The sequence below is a fragment of the Poecilia reticulata genome, chromosome 21 (genome assembly GCF_904066995.2).
Source record: "Poecilia reticulata chromosome 21, P_reticulata-male-v2, whole genome shotgun sequence".
NCBI lineage: Eukaryota > Metazoa > Chordata > Actinopteri > Cyprinodontiformes > Poeciliidae > Poecilia > Poecilia reticulata.
Genome location: NC_088850.1, coordinates 4,387,107 through 4,410,098, shown reverse-complemented (window position 1 = coordinate 4,410,098; position 22,992 = coordinate 4,387,107). Strand labels below are relative to the sequence as shown.

Sequence of the window (22,992 nt, the reverse complement as noted above, 5' to 3'; positions counted from 1 at the left end):
GACCCGTCTGCACAACGCCGAGGTGGAGCGGCATCAGCAATGACCTCAGAGAATCAAAGGCTACTGTTCAAGATATAAAGTTATGTCTAAAACTACTTCCACAGAAATATTGTGTTTCATTCAGCTGCCAATCTCAAAACTTAAAAAAAAAAAAAAAAAAAAAAAAAGAAAAAAAAAAAATCAGTAGCCATGAAAAACACTCCAGAACCAACTCCAAAACGTCTGGGACAATGTGGACCTGTGTTGTCCATAAACTTGTCTCTACACTGAGACAAAGGTCGGGCCAGAACCCGGCCGAGACTCGGTCATGAAAGCAACGCTGTGCAGAAAACTGAACCAAAATTCACGTTAAAGTTAAACAGGAAACAACAAATACGAGTCACTAGAGGCGTTGCTATGAGTTACTGAGTGGCAACACTGTGATTAATACATAGTCACAGTGTGTAATATCTGTTTTGTGGAAGAAGATTTTAAACATACGAGGGTGTGCTTTCTATGACCTCCTGTCTGGAAAAAATTACTTTTTATAGTAATAAAGCTACTAAAAACTACATGATTGGAGGCAAGAAGATTAGAGAAGTAAAAGTGTTTATTTAAGCAACTATAAATGCAGCAGAATCCAGAACTGTGTGCCCAAACTGACTGGCAAAGAAAAACTGCTGACCCAGGATGAAGAGAGGAACCGCATGACTGCAGGGCGAGGGATGACTAATGGGCGGTGATGAGGTATAAACATTACTGGGGAAACAGAACAGAAACGACACACAACCAGATTAAAAATGTACAGGTTTTCATCACAACCGGAAACTGAGAAACCCAGAAGCAACTTTAACTCACCACAGACGAAAGTTTTAAGAAAAAGACAAACCGATTGAAAGGCAAACATCTAAAATATTCAACAAAAGTTCACCTTTCAGAAAACAAACAATATTTTCATACTGTATAGCTAGGCCTGCAAGTAACAGTTATGTTGGTAATCAATTAATCGGATAAGAGAAATTGGCACATTTTACAAATTTATAATGTAATGTAGCTCTTAAGCTTTTTTCATACAATATTAGGAATACATTTAAAGATGCAAATATATACAGTTCAGATCCCTTTTAAAATAATAAAATAAACATTTTGTTACCTAAAATGCAACAATATATCTTTTCTTTAATGAATTTGAACCTAAAGGTGAAGCTAAAACTAGACCATGTGATGAGTTTAGGGTAAAACATTTTGACAGAAAAAGGTGTTTTTATCTCAAATGTAAAATATAAATATACAATTATTTCAATCTAGTTAAGAAACAATAGATGCAATCCTAAAAATATATTTTTTAAACTATGTATTGTAAAATTGCAGACTTCTAATATCCACAAAAACGATCTTTGTATTAAAAGGGACCTATTATGAAAAATTAACTTCCGTTTTTGTCTCTACTGCTTCTAAAAACAGCCAAAGTTCTTTAAAAGAAAATAACACAGACATTTTCTGGCAATACGTTTTTTTGGTGTATGGAAAATGAGCCGTTTCAAAAACTTTCCAATTATTAAATCACAACCTCGAGTCGCTTCGTCGTTACCTAGCAACCCCAGCTGAGCCCAGCCCTGTTACCTAGCGACCAAGTAGAACTCCAGCATGTTTGTAAAAGACAAGTTTGGACTCGGGTTTGAAGATGTACGGTTGTATTGCTGCGCCTCTGTTTGCAGCCGTTTTCCCGTTTCGAGTGTAAACGTTGAGATGGGGGCGTGGCCAGGAGCAGCTTGTCTGGATTTAAAGAGACAGAGCCCTAAAACAGCTCATTCTGAAAGGAGCTGAAAATAGGCAGAAGGGACTAAGCTAAAATGTTACTATCTAAGAATAATTTGTGTATGTAAACAGACATGTTTGGTACAGCCCAGACATCCATTCCAACTTGTTCAAGCAAGCATAATAGGTCCCCTTTAAAATAATGAAGCTTTTAGTTTCATTTTTACTAATTTAACTAATTCTGTGGAACTTTGTTCTGTGAACAGAAGATGGTGATCTTATCCCCACTTTATTTACTTCACCCTGACTTCCCTTTCTGCCAATGCGAACAAAACACAGATTTGTGACTCAGATGTGGATTTCCCCAATGCTGCTCTCCGTCACCACGTCTACGGCGCCTACCATCCCGTTCATCCCTGACTTCCTCCCCTGCAGCTCCAAATCCAGGTTGACACAATTCTGGATCACCTCGGCGTGCTTCTGAAAAGCTTTCTTCTTCGACCTCGGGGGCGTCACCGGGGTGACGGTGTAGTCCTGCCGCCTGGCCGCGCATTCCTTCACCGCCTTCACGAACAGGTAGAGCAGCTCGGCGACGCTGAGGGCGAGCGAGACGACGGCCGCCACCAGCATGAACCAGATGATGACGGACTTCTCCGTGGGTCGGGACAGGAAGCAGTCCACCTTGTGAGGGCATGGGGAGCGGGAGCACACGTACTGGGGCTTCAGGGTGAAGCCATACAGTAGGTACTGACCCACAATGAACACGGCCTCCAGAACAATTGTGGCAATGAGATGCAGGACATAACTGCGGAGGAGGCGACCGCGGATGCTGATCTTCCCACTGCTTTTTGTGTACTTGGGAACCTTGAAGGTCCTCCTGAGGAAGAGACTCACTTTGTCGTCCAGCTCTGCCTGGTTCTCCATCCTTTCCTTCGTCTAATGTTAGAAGAATGAGTCAAAGTCAGACATTTTAACTTTAGCGTCCACTAAACACCATCAGCGGAAGTGACATTCATGATTGGTGCTTTAGTTAGCATTGCCCTCTATTGATCCTCATAATTAGCGCTAGCCGGTGTAGCAGAAGCTCACCTTCTTTTCAATGTGAATCACGTGGAGGACATGGCCGAGGTACAGCAGCTTTGGGGTTGCCAAGGCGATGATCTGAAGGACCCAGAAGCGGACGTGAGAGATGGGGAAGGCGACGTCGTAGCAGACGTTCTCGCATCCCGGCTGCTGAGTGTTACAGATGAAGTCGGACTGTTCGTCGCCCCAAACCTGGGCAGGATCAGAGGAAGAACCAAGTTATCGTGTTTTTAGATATTCTGGGACTGATAGGCTCTTTCAAGTTGTCTTTTCATGTTGATGTTGATTTATTGAGTTGGAAACGATGTACTTTTTTCCATTTTCATGTTCTGTGTCTGACCAGACCTTTTCAGCGGCGGTTTGCAGGACCATGATCCGGAAAATAAACAGAACGGTGAGCCAGACCTTCCCGATCACGGTGGAGTGGCTCTGCACTTTCTCCAGCAGCCGGCCCAGTAGGTCCCATTCTCCCATTTCAGCTGGCAGCTACACCTCCTTCTGGATCAAAGACCCAAGAAATACATGAAGCACACAGAATCAGCATTTCATCACTAAACATTCATTCATTCATCATCTGTACCAAGGGTGTTCAACCTGCGGCTCCGCAGCCACAAGTGGCTCTTTGGACGTTCTGCAGTGGCTCTGGTTAAACTGATGGAATAAAATGTCAATATATAAATATATTTTATATAAACTTAATTTAAAAAACTGGTTTAAGCTATTTTTATGTTATAAATTAATAGTCCATTGCAGAACCACACTAAAAATGCCTGTGGTTTTATTTTAGATCTGTTTTTTTGTCTTTAAGTTGGAAGCTATGTTTTTTTTTTTATGTCTTTTAATATTCCATAAATTTTAGCCTCCCACACAAAAAAATGTATGGAGCTAAATTAGGGTCGTGAAGTTTGTTCAAAAATTAAAAAATGTGAAATTGAAAACAAAGATTTGAAACTAAAATAAAAAATGTTCTGAACTACTTTTCTGATCTAATGATTTTTTTTTTTCATTTTCAAAACTTTTTCAGTTTCAATAAAAAAACAAACAAATTTTATGGCACCAATTTAGCTTCACAGAAACGTTTTCATGCTTTTCTGCAAAGTTGTGTGATTTACTTTATTTCAAAATAAAAAACAGGCAACACATTTCCAGAAATATAAAAAAAATTGAAGTTTTGTGTGATTTTAAAAATTCTTTTAACAATTTTACTTAAGGCAAATGTGGAGTGTAAAGGTTGCAGACCTCTGGATTTAATTTTATACAACCATTATTTTACAATATTACAAAATAAATCCCAAAAATTGTGAAAAAGATTTAATTTCAGGACATGTTTGTGAAGTTACATCTGTTTTTTGGACTTGCTGTGGTTCCTGTAAGTAGGTAAAAAGTGAATCTCTCAGAAGGTCAAGCTTCTATCATTTCTTGCTGCCTTGCAGATAAATCCACAGCTGCAGGCTTCAAACATAAACACACTAATCTGCTGAACTCTCAAACCTGAAGCAAATCTTAACTACAGAAACTTAAATACCATGCATATAGTTTCATGTAATACTTTTACTTTTATAAAGTCTGTTGTCATTTAATCAAATTTCATTGTTTTATTTTGGATGCTTAGAATGAAGTATGCACAGAAAAATGAACTTAAAACCTTAAAATATCATAGGAAATCCAGAAAGAGATGATTAAAAACTTAATTAAACTTTCTGTAAACAAAGAAAACCAACTCACCTGGTGGAGAAACTATAAAAATGGAGGAAATGTGGATGGAGGAAAGAGCGACTGCTGCAGTAAAGGAGTGAAGAAGAAACTGTGTCACGGTTAATTCGCTGGCTTATCTGGAAGGACGGCGTCCGAACCACAACAATGGAGCCACAGCTGTAGGTGAGCAACAGAAACATGAAGCTTTCCTCATTTATTCAACTTTCCCTTGCAAAACCACTCATATCACCTGTTTTATTGTTTTTGTCACAAACTGTAGCATAACTGTGATATATTACATGTTTTTCAATTTAAAAAATGAACTAAGAAGTGCGGAGTGCATTTGTATTCTGTCTCAAAATTTATAGACTAATCTTCTATCTGAAGGCTGAAATATTCGGTCAGATTGGATGAGCTGTTAGTCACTTTGATCTAAACCATTCCATTGGTGTTCAAAGTGTGGCCCGGGGGCCATTTGTGGCCCTTGAAATGATTTTGTTTGGCCCATGACCACGAGTCAAGGATGGTAAAAATTTGGCCAACAAAATAGAAAACAATTGATGACCCAATAAATGTGGAAATTGTGTTTTTCTTTTAATAAGGTTTTTATGTTTTGGATCTTTAATGACACACAGATCTCATAAAATATTGTTGCGAAAGTAAAAACATATTACAATAAACAATTTTTTAAATTTTTAATTTAAAGAATTTTGTGTAGTTTAAATCAGCCATTTTTCATCCCCACAGCATGATGCTGCCACCACAATGTTTTGTGTTTAGCTTGTGTAAAGCCTTGATATGCATATAAAACTGACAGATATGTAAAATAAAACTGAATAGGAAGAATATTTATAATGTAAGAACAAAAACAAATCTATGAATCTATTAGAATGAAACAAAAAGGTTTACACATAAAAATTATTTATTTTTCCCAATAAAGCTGATTATTTATACTAACATTTATTCTGAAGCTTTTTATCTAAAGTGGTTCTTCTATTAAAATTATCCTATTAAATGATTGGGTTTTACCTTATTGTACGGATGAAACCAGATGTTTACAGTGAAGAAAAATGAAAAAATGTTCTTACTGTGTTATCACTGTGTTATTAATATTTGGCCTGATGTTAAATCAGACCAAATATTTCTCGTTTTAGCTTAATTAGAATGACCAAAGTTATTTCTATTTGCTAAATGCCAGGAAACTTAGCAAGAACATTTTAGAGCTTTTTGTATTCAGAAGTTTACATGCATAATTGCTTTTTAATTGTATGAATTAAAGGAAAGTTACAAAACAAATCTCTAGCCCAACGATAATTTTTCTGGAAATAATCAAAAAGAAGAAATTTTGGTAAAATAAGAAAAGTTTGGTCTGTTTTAAGAGATTTATTCACAGTATGTAAACTTCTGGTTTCAACTGTTTTTCTGGAAGTTCACTGAAACATTTATTATATTTTATGAAGTTTGAAATGCAGACAGCAGTTCTGTTGATCTCCAGACTGATTCTTTAATGTTCGACAGATTATATTGAAGGATGCTGACGCAGATTGTGACATCACAGATCTCTGAGGTCGATCCTGCAGTAGCATGTTTATGTGCTGCTCAGGTTTGTTTACAAGGTTTAGGAACTGCTCTGGCTGGACCCGGGTCAGAGGAACCTGAACTCTGCTTCCTCAGTGTGAATCATTGACACGAACCTCCAGTTGTAAACACAGGGAAAATGTGTCATTCTGGCCAACAATATATTGATCGGGTTAAATCTGTAAAAGTAGATGCTAAAAATAAAACAGGCGTCGGCAGCAGGAAGATGAAACGAACACAGCAATGACTCAGACTTTGATGTTTGACTGGAAAAAGTTTTATTGGTCAAATTCTGAGCTATAATCACAACAGCCGGAAATCAAAACCTACATTTATTAAATGTAGAAAGTCATTTTTACTTTCCTTCAGGAGTTACTGGAAGCTCACTGCAGAACTGATAACAAAAGCAGCACTTCCTCTGTCGTCACACCAGCCTCTGTTTTCACTGGGCAGATAAGCTACAGACACAATAACAGCTTTTATATTACAGACACGGCATTCTGCAGGAATTATGAAGAAATGTTTTAATACAGGAGCTACATTAAGCTGCTTTACCCAGTGATATATAATAATTAATAATACCAATTATTATTATTGCTTTGTGTTTGTAGCTTCGTTTTATAATTTTAATATTGTCTCTTTCTGTTTGACAGAACTTTGAGTTTGAGTTTGACAGAAGCAGACGAGAAAAATTAGGAATTTAATGTCTGGATAGATGAAAGAAAATATAAAAATATTTAATAGACTTTAAACTCTCTTCTATTGTGTAAATACTGTAAATATCCATCCAGATTCATCCATCCATCCTTCCCTGCAGTAATATTTACTCTAATCCACTCTGCATTTTTTATTTATTTAAAATGGACGCCTGTTTTTCTGATCTCTGCTGGCTCAATCCTGGATTTTTACATCTTTTTCCTCATGAACCAAATCCTGCTTTGCTCCGAGTCTATGGAAGCAGGAAGCACACGGAGCGTCGCTCTGCAACACTTCAAAATCTGTTTAAATCACGCAGAAAGCAACTCAAAAAGTAAACACCTGTTCTCCTCATGAACTCAGTACCGGCATGTTTTGGTCACACTGGGCTGCCGTAGTGCTGCTGGCTCCGTCTTTTAACTATTTTGGATTCTTCTGAACACAGAATTTTACATTAACTTATAATTTTAAATAGAAGAATGATCATCTATTATCCCTACTTATTGCTTTAAATAAATACGTTTTATTTGTTTATTTCAGGGCAATTTCAATAAATAATGTCAGAAGAAACTGAAACTAAATTCTTGTGTAACGTGATCCAGTAAGAGGCTTTTCAGCTCTTAGCTTGTGCTGAATAAAACCCGCGAGCCGAGGATCCAGATCCACTCAGGAATGCACTTCATGAGTCCGTACTGTAGAAAAACAAAAGACCCGCTTCACGCTTTAGAATGAGTTATTATTGAGTCAAGACTCAAATATAAACCAGAATAACAAAGAGTCAAACCTGGAGTGTATGAGGCCAGTAGCCTGTGGTTCTGGTGGAGACGCCCAGCGTGGAAACGGCATGACGAGCGTAAACCTCCGGGCTCGGAGCAAACCATCCCTCTGCTGAGGATGATGAAGATATCTGAAATACAAACAGCAAAATGAAACTTTACACATTTATAAACAGGTTTTATTTCTGGGAAAAAAGCTTTTTTAAATTGAAATAATACACAGAAGTGGTGCAACGTAGAAAAAGTGGACAGTCATCACTGATACAGAGACATAAAGAAAGAAAAAGCATATTTTTTACAACCAAAACATTTGTTACAACCACATATTTTGGTTGTAACATTTTGTCATGTTACAACCAAAACAAAAACAAAAAACTGCAAAGTGTGGCATGCCTTTATATTCAGATGAGATTAATCTCAGGAATTTTCTAGAAAAACTTGGACATTTCTGAGTTTCAAAAATGTAATTTGTTTTTACTTTTGAACATTTTTCTGAGTTTTGAGTTTGTCCAAATTTTTCTAGAACATTTCTGAGATTAATCTCAAAATTTGAGTTTTGCCTTGAACATTTTAGAGTTTAGAAGCAAGACAATTAAATATTTGCCTCTCTAAATACTTTTGCACCATATTCTATATATTCATTCTGTTTACAGAAGAAAACAACAATATCCAAATTGCAAATGTCTTAAAATGTGCAGTTTGATAAATTACAAAGGATTTAACCCTGAAACTCTTTCTGTGATCTGTAGAAAGGTGAAATATGGTTTGTTTACAATAAATAATAATAATAATACATTTAATTTGTATATCACTTTGCTAAACACTCAGAGACTTCACAGGCATCAGGTAAAGTCAGCAGTACATCAAACAAAATCATAAAAGGAGAATACCGGTAGTTAAATACAGAAAATGTTCAAATTAAATTAAATTAAAAAGGAACCACTGCCATATCGGTGGTTTACCTGGAAAGGAATCAGACTTTGAATGAAGATCCCTTTGTCGCTGTACTCAAAGTGAAGAGCTCTTGAGAAATGATCCAGGTATCCCTGGAATGGAGGGAAAAGTGACGATAGTGCAAATATGAGAAAGTGAAGATGAAGTTAATGGTTGGATTGGTTTGTTGTTGCTAAATCAATGCGTCTCTCAGGTGTTTATCTTACAGTGAAGGCGGAGAGCGTCACTCTTCCATGTCGGGGTCTGCAGCAGGCGCCTGAGGATATGTTGACCACCGCCCCCCTGCTGCGCTCCACCATCCCCGGCAGCACCAGTCGCGCCATCAGAGTGGCGGCGCCGACGTTCCTGTTCACCCGATCCAACACGCCCCGCTCGGGAATTTCAATCAGGCTCCGGGGCGAAGCCGACGTTTCGTCCATACAGTTCACCAGGAAGCCGACGTCTTTACCCCTCAAGGCCTCTGCGACAGGTTTGGCCGCCGCTTGGCCCAGAGAGAAGTCGGCGGTGACGACGGCGGTCTCCACCCTGTAGGTTTGGGAGAGGAAGGAAGCGGCGTCTCTTACAGAGGAGCCGTCCTGAGTGATGAAGATGATGCTAATGCCGCTTCGAGCCAGCTCCTCTGCATAAGCACCGGCTACAGGCTCAGCTGCACCTGTCAGCAGAGACAAAATAAAAACCTCGTTTTACCGTCATTACCTTCCTAAACAAACCCAGCAGACTTACTTTAGTGATAAAATAAAATCAAAGTCGGAATAATATTACTTATTAATGGAAAACGTTTATATTCCTGCTTTGGATTTGGAAAAAAACAGATTTCACAGCGAGAGAATATTTTTAGTTCTTTGATAAGTTCTGCTACAGAAGATATTTTCTGATGAATTATGAATTCAAACATTTCATTTCCCTTAGCACATTTAGCAGTGGGTACAGGTTGATTGACAGCACTAAGAACCTCCTCCCGCCCCTGATTGGTTGTTTTTGGTCGGATTGGTGCATTTCTTCAGACAGGGAGGAAGGATCTTTTCACAGATTATCAGTCTCATAAACTGTGATGACTTGGTGACATTTTTAACAAATGTGTAAAAAAAAAAGGAAAAACATTCTTTATAAAAGTTACATACTGCAGTTTTGATACTTTTCTATATTTACTGCAAATTCTTTAACACTCATAATTACAATCTAAGTTTTAAAAATAATTTTTTTTAAAAAACGCTCCAATTTGCCTTTCCTGTATGAGAATAGTGGATTGCTACTCCTTCTGCTAATATATGTTGCTAAGCACTACCAGTCAGCTGGCTGAAAGGCTATAACACTACCACTAAATTTGGCGTGTCTATTTTATATATTTTAAGTACATTAAATAGTGTTAAAGTATTGCTTTTTTGGTTTCACAACTTAGATAAAAGCTTAATTGTTTCTTCATGCTGAAATATTTTTGCTATATTTGCAATGCCAACCTGCTGTTGTCTCCTCTCACCATAAATAACAGCCCAGTCCCCGTATCTCTGGGTCAGCCTCCCGCTGGGCATCATCCGCGGCAGGAAATGGACCCTAACCACCGTGCAGCAGTCCCTCAACAGGACAACTGCTCTGCTGGCCGCGTACAGAGCTCCGATGAGGGCCAGAGCCTCGAAGTGAGAGCTGCAAGACCGAGAAATTTCTCTGTACAAAAGGTGAAAGCTGTCCACAGCCACCGCCATGCTACACACGCTATATTATTGTTATTTACACCTAGTAGTGAGTTAAAACTCAACGAGGAGACGGTTGGATGTAAAGCTAACAGGTACACGAGAAAGAAGAGTAAAATGTAAATTTGTATCGAGTCACGTTTTCACCAAAGTTGTGTTTTTACACACGCTGTGGCAAGCAGAAAAGTCTCATGTAAGCCATCCGGAACAGAAACAAAACATTGGGTCACGTGACAACATACATCAACCGTGCTGCTTTCAAAACCCCTCAGCAAATCCGCCAGATTTTACTCAAATGGTGAGCAAGTTACTTTAGTAAAATAAAAGTACACGTTTTTTATCAGCAATTAAAATGAAGACAAATTTGTTTTTTACATTTGAGTCTCCACTACATTACAGTAATTAATGAATCATCCCAGTCATATTTCATAGGCAAATATTTGTGTTTTTCGGCGGTTCCTAAACACAAGACAACGCTCCTCCCAAACGAGGAGTAGCCGTTTCCATAGAGACATGGCTGTCTATGGCCAGTGATGCTAGAAGGCGATTTCTGGCTCTTTAAAAGGTAAATACACCTTATTTTTCACACGTCTGTGATATATTTCGTTCTGTAGTTAAATGCTGCTTTAAGGTTTACAGTATTTAACTGTTAATTTAGCAAAAATATAGCTAATTTCGCCCTCGGTTAGCCGCGTTGTAGCAATTAGCATCATTTAGCTGATGAAGAAAGGTCAAATTTTGCAGCCTTAGCTTCATAGTTTATTAATAATATAAGCAAACATATCGGGCCTTGAAACATTTATTAGCCTACTCGGTGATACGTGGGCTTGGATGTCATTTAATTGCATAAAAAAAGCGTTTCGTGCTGTAAAAGGAAGCAGGTCCCACACCTGTTGAAGATGAACTAATTAGTCTGTTTTGCAGCGGTAGGAAACAGATGCGCTAATGTGACGATCCAGAACAGCCAGAATTAGAAACATGAATACAGAAATAAATTAGTGACTCAATTAAGCAATTCATGTCCCAGTAATTCACAGCCAAGAAGAGGTGTAGCACATTCTGCACGCAACGCAGTTAGACAAACATCAACTTAACAATGTCTTCAGATATTTTGACATTGTTTATATTTTTTTAGGTATACATTCTTATTTTTGCATTTTGTATTTGAATATATTACATTTATTTTTAAAATATGGAATTTTTTTGTTTGTTTTGCAATGAAAATGATCAATTGTATCATTCAAAAGTTTAAACATGCATTTATTACAAGAAAAAGATATTTAAGTTATCACATTATGTTATTTAATGCTTTATTTATTCATTGAGTTGATAAACTTTGGTCTGACCCAGGACAGGATTCAAACCCAGAACCTGTATTGTAACAGTGCTGCCAGCTCCACCACCTTTAAATAAATTAAAATTACTAATAAATTGAACGATGATATTAATTAAATTCTTATCAAATGGAAAAGTAAACAGAAAGTGTAGACCACACCAACTTTGTTCTAATGTGTTTAGCAATAGTTTTGACTTCAGCAAATTAGAAACAAGCAGAGCAACTTTTACATAAATTATTGCTATTCTTTTCCCTAAAGCTTAATTAGTGATTGTGGGAGAGTAAAGAAATTGATAACTAAATTTATACACTGCTTGATTTGTGCTGCTGGCAACAGTACTGTGTTTCCCTGCTTGTTTAAGACAAAATGCTAAAATCAGAAAAAGAAAAAGACTCTTTTATTAGCAGATTTTGCAATTTCCAAATAGATCTGAATTTTATTCTCCTGTCAAAATGATGGTCTAATGCACTGTTTTTCTCCAAGGAGGAATTTTACTTTTTTCAACCAGTTTTGTAATGTTCTAACACTAATTATTATTTTCAATAATATCAGACAAATCTGTGGTTAAAATAAGGTTTTCCTGAAACCCTGTTCCTATAGATCACAACTTGCACTTTGTTTGCATTATGTTTAGAGGTTTTTTTCTAATCTGAAATATTTTATTGTTTGTCATACTTATACTCCTAGATAGGTAGAATACAAAAATTATAATCAAGTAAGAGTAGCACTACTTCAACATAATTTTTCTCAAGTAAAAGTAAAAAGTAGTCATCCAAGAAATTACTCAAGAGTAAAAGAGCATTTGGTAAAAATGTCTACTTAAGCACTGAATAACTGATCAAAATATTGTTTAATATTTTAACATTGCATTATTAGATAGACCAGAGCATAAGGTTAGGTGGAAATTTACAATTTAAAGACCAAAAAGGATATAAATAAATAATACAATTATTTGATTGTATTATAAAATGATATGTGCCTGGAAAATACATAATATGACCCCTTTAAGTAGATTTCCTACAGTATTGTCCAACAGACAAACGTCACGCAGATTGGATCTCAAAACAAACCCTTCATAATTATTGTTTTCATCCATCAGCTGCAACAATGTCACAGCTTTCTGCTGGCGATGAGGTGCAACTACAGTCTCTCCTCAAGCAGCTACTGAGAAGCATCAGCGACAAGATCTCTGGAGCGCCGTCCACTGAATGTGCCGAGGAGATTCTCCTCCACCTGGAGGAGACCGACAAGAATTTCCACAAGTAAGTCTTCAGTAACCATTGAACTACGCAATCTGTAATAACAGAAATAAGTTCGTTTAATGGAAACACGCTAATTTAGAAAAAAAAGAACTCATGTTCTTCGATTCCGTGGTTTTTCGGCCGAATTGAAATATTCGTGTTCGCGTCACGTGATCAACAGCCCGATGTCACTGGCGAAAACAACGAAGAAGACGACAAGAAGTAGTAGGTAGTTAGTGTTTTTTTTTTTTAGTTCATAAAAAGTTGCTTCATTGCAACGTGTTGAATCCGTAGCTCTTGTAAAATGGCCGACCACATTTTCCCCAAACCGCCGCCTAACCGGAACCGCTCTTGTCGCTCTGAAGCCTGAATAAGACGCCATGTTTCCTGTTGGCCGATGGAGGATTATTGCTAACGCCACGACTGAATTATGAATATAATCTAATGTAACTGTTTTCATCCGTCGCCGCCGTGATTTTTAATGACTTAAAACGAGCTTATTCACGCGTGATTTTAATTTCATTTCAAACGCAGTTATGAAATTGTGTTTGCTGTTTTACAATATAGACAAATATTTGCGCACATTTGCCGTGGTGGTTGTTGTTTTTGGGTTTAAATTAATATATAAGAGGTGATTTTTTTCTTTGTTTGTTTCAGCTATGAGTTCGTCCGATACCTCCGTCAGCATGTGGAGAGCTCTCTGGGTCCGGTGGTGGAGGATGAGCTGCAGAACCTGACCAGAGGAGGACAACATGCAGTCGGACCCGGACAGGACACCTCAGTTCAAGCCGTGACTCGGAGAACTAGAGACTCAGCTCAGTGAGTACAAATCACAATATTCTGCTTACTGTTCAAGTGCTAAAATATGAAGCATTTCCTTATTTATAAAATGTGTAAGTTCACAAAATGCTCAAAATTCCTCATTTTAATGTTCAATGATTGTTTTGTGGAGAAGTTATCTTAAAATTACTAATTAATTCCCCTAATATTATAACTTCAGTATTTTATTATTTCAACATTATTGTATGACTTTATTTGTCTATTGTGATTTTATTCTGGCAATATTGTCACTTTATTCCTGTTTATTATGACTTTATTCTTATAATATTATAACTTTATTCTCATTTTTCACAATTTATTGATGTAATATTATGGCTTTTTTTGTCATATATAACATTATGCTGGTAATAATTTTTGTGCTGTTGTAACTTTATTTTTGTAATCTTGCAACTTTATCCTTTTTTACAACTTTAGTCAGGCAATATGAGTTTATTGTTGTATTTTTACAACAATAAATTCAACTTTAATCTCCTTTTTACAACCTTATTCTGGGAATACTATGACTATATTCATGGATTATTTTAACGCAATGTATTTTTACTACTTTATTCTCCTTATTTACAACTTATTATATTATTTAAAAAAATTTTTTACATGTTTTTATGACTTTATTCTCATAATAAAATAAAAAATAATTTATTTGATCCTAACACTCCATTGTCAACAAAGATGTAAAAATATAGTTTAGTATAAATAATCTTTGCACACCAGCTGGCAGTAAACTTAATTTTGCTCTAAACTTTATTTGTTATAAACCAAAACATAAAATGCATTTATGTTGGAACACAGTTTAATTTAATCCCCTGAATTTTAAACATTATTTTGAATATTTGGAGCTGATTAATATCGAGTTATTTATCGGGTTGCTTCCCCTCTCTGTGCCAGGTGCCATCAGATGCTGCAGACGTTAAAAGCCACCATGATGGTGGCCGTAGAGTCTCTGATCACCAAATTTGACGAGGACCAGCTGAGAAAAGAGGAGATGCACAGAGAGATTGAACGCTGCCAGTCCAACAGCCAGTTCGCTGATAACTGCTCAGACAGCGACTCCTCCTTCAACCAGGTCAGACATGCAAAACAAATGAGACGTTACGGATTTTGTTTTGTTCTTTTGCTTTATTCTCATGTTTCACTAAGTCAGGGGTGTCCAAACTTTATGTAAAAAACTAAAACCACAAAATGTTTTATTGAATTTTAAGAATAAGCATGAAATTATTTAATTAAACAAATAAAATAGTCAGATTTTTTGCATGAAATGAAAATGTAAATCGTTGTTTTTTTTGTTTTTTTTTGCATATTTTCCTTATTGCAACCAGTACGTCAACCACTCTACTCGTTTATTTTGGGCTCAACTGAAAAAACAACTGATCTTTTCTTAGCTTTTTTAAAATAATGTAAAACCAAAAGCAGATTTAGGAGCTTTAAAAGTTTACTTTAGTGTATAAGTTAATGAATAAATGTGGTCTTATTTACCATTAAACTAAATTAAATAGAAAGCAGAAAGTTTCTTTTTAAAAGATGAACGATTTGTGTTGTTTCTAACATTTTTTGAGAGAAGATTTTAATTTTGTCCTCCTTTAAAAAAAAAGTCTCCATGTGCGTCTAGGCCTGTCGCCATAAATCAATCAATCGCATAATAAATTGAATTAAAATCAATAATTTCCATTTGAATGATTTAGTGTTTTTCTATTTTCTCTCTTTCTACAAAAACTGGATGATAAAAGTCTTCAGTCTGGTGCTTTGATCTCAACTAGCTTTTTTTTAAATCATAATTTTGTTTACAGACTTCATAATTAATTTTATTGGTTGTTTTGTTTATTTATTTTGAATATTTGAAATGTCTTCCAGTCTCAGTTTGAAATGTTTGTTAGAATTTAAAGTTTATTGATCTTTGACAAAGTGTTCTTGGATTAATAAACCATTATATTACTTGGAAAAAACAGCAGTGTTATAGTTTATAGAAATAACTTTTGGGACAATTAATCATAAAGAAAAATTTGTTATATTATCAGGCCCATCTGCATCCACAACCCAGGCTGGGGAGACACATTTCTGCCATTCAGGGGCCACAAATGGCCCCCGAACCGCACTTGGGACACCCCTAAATTAAGTTTTTAAAGACATTTAAACTCTAATATCAAAAGGAGTGAAAGTCTTCACTCTCTCATGCTGCTTTTCCTGTAATCCATAACTGAATCCGTTTGATTGATTATTGTTTTCTGTTTCCAGAGCTACGCCTTCATCCGACAGGAGCAGCTGCAGGTTCTGGCTGAAAAACTTGACTCCAGCAAACCGAAAGAGGTAGAGAAAATGTTCTAGAAAGCTCCACAGTTTGACTCATAAACCAAACAGATCGTTTGCTCCGTAAATCTAAAGTTCAATGAGATCATTAAGAAATATGAGCCAACAAAATGTACACGCCTAATTGAGTTTTGTTTATATCTGAGCTCTTCAGAGTGAATTGCTTGTGTTTAGCTGGATCGATGGGGCATCGTTTACAGCGTCCGGCGTCGGCGTGACGAACAGTTTGTGTTGTTCTGGCTGAATGATGTGAATCTGTCCAGGTGCGATGTGAGGCTCTGCAGGCTCTCTGCTGCGCTCCTCCGTCCGACGTGCTGAGCTGCGAGAGCTGGAGCACGCTGCGCAGGAACCTCTGCTCCGCTCTCGCCGAACCCGACCTCAGCGTGAGTCCCCGACCAGGCGAAATGTTCATGCAATACGATTAGGATGTTTTCACACCTGAGAGTCCGGTGGGCTCAGTTAGAGATGCATCTAGGGCTGTTGTAAACGATTATTTTAGTAATCGAGTAATCTATAGACTTTTCTTACGATTAATCGAGTAATCGGATAAAAATTATGAAATAAAATATTGGTAAATCTTCCATAACACCAGTGTTACTGTCGGATATCAACATCAGTCTATTTTTTCCACCTTTGAGCTTCCCTACCAGTTACTTTTTTGTAGACCTGGGGAGCAATACGGGATATTTACGGCTCCTCCGTTCAGAAACTCATCTACCAGCCATGTTCCGCCTCCCGTTTGTTCAGACCGAGATGATATAAGTTTATTGTGCGGTTCGTCCGTAAAGCTGCTCTTACCCTGTAAGCATCAACCCTCAGCCGCCCGCCGTGTTCAGTCTCTCCGCTCACCTGTACAAATCCTCCTCAGCTTCTTCCCGCCGTTCAACCAGCAGCTCCGGAGCAGAAAGGCTGCCGAACTCCCGGCATCGCGCCGGTCATTTTAAGGATGTTTATTGGTCCCACAAAAACGATGAAAACCCGGAATTATCACCAATCAGTAAAATCCCCGCGGGCCGAACTTGAAGGTTGGACGTTATGCCGCTAACACGTAGCTTCCGTCAACAACTCAGAGGCGGAAGTCAGAGCTCCGCGCAACGCAAATAATGTTCCGGCTGAAACACGGTGCGCTAAATGATAAAACATAAATTAACGAAGCTTCGAGGCAGGTCAATTTTCCTCGAGGAATTTTAATAATCGAGGTACTCGAATCACTCGAGGAATCGTTTCAGCCCTAGATGCATTGATACGATACTAAAGGGACAGGAATATGTTAAATAGAAAACACATTCTGCACAATATTTTGCCTTTTTATACCTTAAATTCTTCAGATTCACAAGTACAAACAAGTCATCAAACCACATTGGTGCATTCGGGCCAGTGTAGACAGAAAAAAATAAAAAGAGGCAAATTTATGACAATAAACTAAAATTTTGAGAATCTTGGAAGTGTTTGAGAAAACTTGAACATTTGAGTTTGAAAAGCAAAAAATTCTTAGGAAATCTCAGAAATTTCAATGTTATTTTCTAGAAAATTTTCAAGTATGAAAAGTCGAGAATTTGCAAAAAAAACAACAACAAAAACTCAGAAATTTTGAGGTTGATTTCAGAAATTTCTTTTTTTTTTCTATCAAAATGAGCTTTATAAATAAAAGCAACATCAGATACCCCTTTACTCCCATTTTAAATTATTATAAACTCATATCATGTTGCAAGAAAATATACATTGAGTTTTGTGGTTGTAAAGTGATAAAATGTTAAACTTTTGCAAGACTCTCTCTCCTGTGTGTTTCTGACACTTTTCTGTCGTTTCCACTCCATCAGGAAAATGTGCTGCAGTTTTTCGCTAAAAGCTTTTCTTCATCGCCACTAAACGTGACCAGAGAGATCTACACCAGCTTGGGTCGGCCTCTTTTCTCACACCTTACATAGAAATATTTTAAATTAAACTTGATGTCGGTAAAATGACTCGCAGGTTAATGCTGTCACTTTTTTATCTTTGTGTGAGCAGCAAAGAGTCTGGAATCGGCTTTTCTGTCTCAGAGGTTAAACTTCCCAACCAGATCAGCTGCTGTTGACATCAACAGTCCTCAGATCAGTCGTCTCCTCAAACAGGTGCTGCCAACATCTTTAGCAACCTCCTACCTTGAAGAAACGTTTGTTTCATGTTTAACTTCCCGTCTCAGATTCGACTGATGAATGATTTCCAGAAGGAGGTGACGACCTTCTGGATCCGTCACCCAGAGAAGTGAGGTTTCTGTCAGAGTTAATTTTCTCTTAATACTCAAACTGTGAAGTTTTTCAATGTTTTTCTATCTTCCTTCAGATACATGGAGGAGATTATAGAGAGCACTTTCTGTCTTTTGTCCTCCCATCACGACCATGGCTCAACTGGAACAGAGAAAACGCTGGAACCGGTCCATTTGCTGTCCATACTGGACATTAAAGCCACCTGGTTCAATAAATGGATGGTTTGTATGAACCATCTGATTTTTTAAAAATGTTCTTTTGCACATATAATCACTGCTATCTAGTAACTAATTAAATTTACTTGAGTAACATTTTGGAAATATTGTACGTATAGCAGTATTTTCACTGCGCTGTACTTTTACTTTTATTTGAGTAATTTTATAATGGACAAACTTGTTTTTACCAAAACTTCACTAGACTTGTAAAAGAAAGAAACGAGTTTGGAAAAAATAATTTTGCCTAATTTTGTTGTTTATATTAATTATTTTCATTTTGGCCCTTAAAATATGAAAATGTCCACATAACTTTCCATTTTGATCTGTCTGATGATGTAATTTTTAAATGATAAATGATGGTTTTCATTAGTTACTCAGCATTTGACCATTTTTATTCTTTCTTGAGTGATTTCTTGTATGGCTACTTTTTAAAAATGTCCTTACTTTAGCACATTTTTACCCACCTCTGCATATTTTTATCTCCTGTTCTTCTTTCTTCTCTCAGCATGGCTACTACAGCAGGACGGTGGTTCTCAGGCTCCTTGAGAGAAAATATAAGACTCTGGTGAGTGATTCAGTCATTCAAATCTCGAGCTGTTACATAATCACTCTATGGTGTAATAAATTAATGACTGGTTGTATTTAGCAACAGGCGTCACCCATGGAAATGTATTTAATGTGAAAAATATGAAAGGGACCTGTTATTTTACACGTTTTTATTCTTACATTTGCTTCAAGTCTTTAATAAAACCACTTAGCTGTTTTTTTTGGGTAATAAGTTCATGTTTTTCCTGTCTGAAAAGTGAGGCGTTTCAAAAACCTTTGTAATGTTCAGTCGCTGTCCCGTTACCTAGCAACCTCAGCAGGAATTCCGCCCATTGCCTAGCAACTCAAGCTGAGTTCCATCACATTCGGTCAGCTGGTTTTGCTGCTGTATGCGGTGTACAATGGCTGCTGGAAAAGACAGGAGCCATTAGCTGTTGACTTACTGTCAACAAAAACTTTCTGTGTTTTTGTTGGCTGTGCAGGAGGCTCTTCTTTAGCTTTTCAAAGATGTACGGTTGTGTAATCATCCTGACCAGCTTCTATTGCTGAAAGTGGACTGCTTCTTCTTGTCTATGGCCTTTACATTTTCAAAATTCTTTGTTTTACTTGTTTCCAGATTGTATCGGCTCTTCAACAGTGTTTACATTTCAGTGAGTCCTCTGAACGCAGCTCAAGTGAGGCTGCTGAACCTCATGTGGAGGACTCCACTGACCCTGGTGAGGAAAACGGGGTGTAAACCGATCATTTCTTCTTCAAGGTTAACGCTGCGGTTCATGTGAACCAACCTTAAATTGTGCAGGTCCAAAATGCACCAACAGGTCATCAAACTACAACACCATATTAGGGCCATTGGCTTTAAAAAAACAAGGACATTTCTGGCCTCCAAGAGTCAAAAATTTGCCAGAAAACTGAAATTTCTGAGTTTGCAAAATTGTAAATGGAAAAAAAAATTGACATTTTGATAAATCTCAGAATTTTTTTTAGAAAAATATTTGGAAATTTCAGAATTTCTCAGAACATTTCCAAAAGTTAAAACGTTTTGACTTGAACATTTTTTAGATTGATCTAAGAATTTAAATTTTTCACTAGCAAATTTTGGACTTTTGGAGCTCAGACATTATTCATATTTTTGTCATTTTGCTTTCAGGTTTGCCACAGAGAGGCGTTTTTACCAGGAGGGATCTTGAATATTCGTTCTTTGTTCACTCTTTATGCATCCTGGGTAAAATCATCATCTACACCAACGGACGAAAACTCTTTCCCATCAAAATTAGGAAACACAAAGGTGGGACTTTTGGCTTTCTATATACTTCAATTCTGTGCAGTTAAGGAACAAATAAATGGTAACGTTGGAGTTGAGGTGTCAAGTTCTTAAGTTTTTATTGTTCTTGGCGATTATTCCAATCAGATTGTGACTCATAAATGCTTGCAGTCAGCGCAGATATGAACCGCTCCCTTCACTCCTCTGATGCTGCAACTTTATTCCTCCCCATCCCACCTTTATCAGGAATAAAGTTTCATAATCCTGATAGTGGGAGGACGTCTGCCAGACACATCTTAAACTTTAACTTTCTGACTTGCCTGCTGTTCACTCTGTTCCCAAGTTATTGTTATGCAATCAAGTTAATGAATTAAAGGAGTTGAGAAATGATGGAGATGACAAAATTACAAAATCGGTAACACTTTATTTGAAGGGGGGTGAATAAGACTGACATGACACTTTCATAAACATGACATAACTCCTGTACATGAACGTAAATAAACCTTCATGAATATTTATGACTGTTGTCATAAAGCGTAATTCGGTAAATTATGACACTTTTAATACAAAGTTGACATTAATCAAAATGTCTTTGTTATGACAACTTGATATTAACCAAGAAATCATTACTGTTTAGACTTTACCTTTAATAACATAAAGTTACCTCATTTTTAAAGTGCAATCAGTAATACTTTTAGAACAAATTTGTATCAGTAATGATTTATTAGATTTATTAATGATTATTAGTTTTTAATGTGTCCTTGGCATTATTTTTAAAAATGTTGCTCCTGTCAGCAGAAACCAGAGGAATGCACAAGCTGAGTGACTAACTCTGGCAGAGATAAGAGATTTAAACAGCAGCGTGTGGTTACTTTTAGGTTGATTTAGCATGCAGCAGAAATGTATATATATATATCTAAAAACCCAACATGGCAACCTAAAGGAATAGTATTGCAACTCTGACTTGCATCCAAAGACCCAAAACCTGAATTTCTACCTAAATACAAAATGTCCCCTGAGGTTGAGTTGCAGCAGCGCATCAACTGGAACTGTGTTCATTACTTATTGGGGTAAATTAACCTTTTTTCATTGTGTTTCTTTATATTTAGTTACTGGCATTGACATTGATAATGAAATATGTAAAATGTTGACACTTTATGTTTTCAAAACTTTACTAAATCTGGACAGTTCCAGTCAGAAACTCATCTGCATTAGTGTCAAATTATTTAGGGGCTTTTAATGATTCATATTTAAGAGTGGGATTTGTTGTTTTTCAGCTTTTCTGAATGGTTTCTCGTTTTTTTTTCTATTAGGAGTGAAGTTGAGATGTTTAAACTGATACATTTAAAGTTTATCTGCTGCAAACCCAGATTTGATCTGTGTTTCTGATCATATCCTGTTGGAACTGGCAGCTTTCCCCCGTCTCAGACATCTAGATGCTGATTTGATGTGGAATTGAAGAATTTGGAAGAGGAAGTAAGAATAAAATCCTCGCCACTATTTTGCCTGGTTTGTGTAATGCACCAGGACCAATGGCAGAAAAAACAGTAATCCCACAGCATGATGCTGCCATGAATATGACAGCTGGTACGGTGTTCTTAGGTTTATAAACCTTAAATTGTATGATTTGGCTTCAGTAGAGTATGAGATCGTTTGCGTATCTTTGACATTTTATCATATTTTACTCATTCTTTTGTTCTGCGCTTGTGTAGTTTGCTAAATTTTAAAGCCCTACAGTTACCTTTAGTAACTCTTTAATGTGGTATCGCCAGGGGTGAAAGTAGTTTTAAATTCTTGGGGGTACTATGACAAAAAATTAATAAATACATTTTATAATATATATATATATATATATATATATATATATATATATATATATATATATATATAAAATGTGTATTTTTGCACTACAGGATATTTTAGACTTGTATAATTTGCACAACACTACAGTATTTATGTGTTTTATTGATGCCTCTAAAGCATTTGATCGTGTGAATCACCAAAAACTGTTCGGCAAGTTAGAAAGCAGAGGTGTACCCAAATATCTAATTAGAATTCTGGTCTACTGGTATGGTCATCAATCAATGTTTGTAAAATGGGCCAACACAATGTCTGATTCGTTTAAAGTTGGTAACGGAGTAAGGCAGGGAAGTTTACTGTCCCCTTACCTTTTTAACATCTAGACAATAATAATATAAAAAAATTAAAAAAAATTTTTAAATTGACCAAAAGGGCACTTGGGGGCACGGAGCGAAAAGGGCAGGTGCTCAAGCCCCCCCAGCCTCCCCCCCCTCTGCACGTGCCTGGTCTGTTGTCATCAACTCTGTAGAACTTTGAAGACCTTTGCACACTTACCCAGCTCAGCTTTCATTGACCTCACTTCTTGATTTGACTGACCTGACAATTTGTTTCCAAGTTGCTGTAGTTCCCAATTGCTTTCACTTCGTCATAACAGATTTAATGGGAAACCAGGTGATTGTGTTTTGCACATTGTAAAGCCTAAATCAGTTACAGCCACATTGGCTGAATCTTGTCTAAATTGTTGGAAAAAGTTACATTTGTGTTAATATGAATGAGTTTATTTGGAAATATTTTGATGGGTTGAAACATCTCCTTCACTAGGAAGTGTGAATCACTTCAGAGCTTTTCCTGGTTACCATAGCAACTGTTACACTTCTACCCAACTGATGATGTCACTAGGAACCCAGGCTTTGTGTCATAGATTCTATGACATCAGCTCTGAACCCTTTGAATATCTTGTTACGTGTGTTCTAAAGCCAGATGCGCAGAACTCAACG

The 22,992-nt window shown here is 36.8% G+C and overlaps 3 protein-coding genes across 8 annotated transcripts in view; 1 reads left to right on the top strand and 2 right to left on the bottom strand.

Annotated features, from left to right (window-relative positions):
- Positions 1–569: 569 nt before the first annotated feature.
- gja11 (gap junction protein, alpha 11) lies at positions 570–6,263 on the bottom strand. Of its 2 annotated transcripts, none has more exons than XM_008397248.3 (4): positions 4,546–6,263; positions 3,166–3,318; positions 2,827–3,012; positions 570–2,673 (listed from the first exon to the last, which is right to left on the bottom strand). In XM_008397248.3, the coding sequence occupies exons 2-4, from the start codon at positions 3,292–3,294 to the stop codon at positions 2,086–2,088; spliced, it is 903 nt and encodes a 300-aa protein (XP_008395470.1). In that variant the 5' UTR covers positions 3,295–3,318; positions 4,546–6,263; the 3' UTR covers positions 570–2,085. The 2 variants fall into 2 exon arrangements, with proteins under 2 accessions (XP_008395470.1, XP_008395471.1); XM_008397249.3 differs by having other exon boundaries at positions 3,166–3,315.
- An 84-nt stretch (positions 6,264–6,347) lies between these two features.
- Positions 6,348–10,464, bottom strand: hsdl1 (hydroxysteroid dehydrogenase like 1). Its single transcript, XM_008397247.3, has 5 exons — positions 9,997–10,464; positions 8,726–9,171; positions 8,528–8,611; positions 7,574–7,696; positions 6,348–7,481 (listed from the first exon to the last, which is right to left on the bottom strand). The coding sequence occupies exons 1-5, from the start codon at positions 10,217–10,219 to the stop codon at positions 7,410–7,412; spliced, it is 948 nt and encodes a 315-aa protein (XP_008395469.1). The 5' UTR covers positions 10,220–10,464; the 3' UTR covers positions 6,348–7,409.
- Positions 10,465–10,653: 189 nt separating this feature from the next.
- The window catches only part of tbc1d32 (TBC1 domain family, member 32), an 81,118-nt gene continuing 68,779 nt past the window's right edge, over positions 10,654–22,992 (top strand). For 4 of the 5 annotated variants that reach the window (XM_081602332.1, XM_081602331.1, XM_081602330.1 and 1 more), the window contains exons 1-13: positions 10,654–10,772; positions 12,644–12,806; positions 13,443–13,604; positions 14,511–14,688; positions 15,855–15,926; positions 16,190–16,309; positions 17,747–17,825; positions 17,934–18,037; positions 18,109–18,170; positions 18,249–18,393; positions 18,893–18,952; positions 19,550–19,649; positions 20,081–20,218. In XM_081602332.1, coding sequence (XP_081458458.1) covers positions 12,652–12,806; positions 13,443–13,604; positions 14,511–14,688; positions 15,855–15,926; positions 16,190–16,309; positions 17,747–17,825; positions 17,934–18,037; positions 18,109–18,170; positions 18,249–18,393; positions 18,893–18,952; positions 19,550–19,649; positions 20,081–20,218 — 1,375 coding nt within the window. In that variant the 5' untranslated portion in view covers positions 10,654–10,772; positions 12,644–12,651. Of the gene's footprint in view, positions 10,773–12,643; positions 12,807–13,442; positions 13,605–14,510; positions 14,689–15,854; positions 15,927–16,189; positions 16,310–17,746; positions 17,826–17,933; positions 18,038–18,108; positions 18,171–18,248; positions 18,394–18,892; positions 18,953–19,549; positions 19,650–20,080; positions 20,219–22,992 lie in introns of those variants that run through there. The other variant, XM_081602329.1, reaches the window with a different exon arrangement.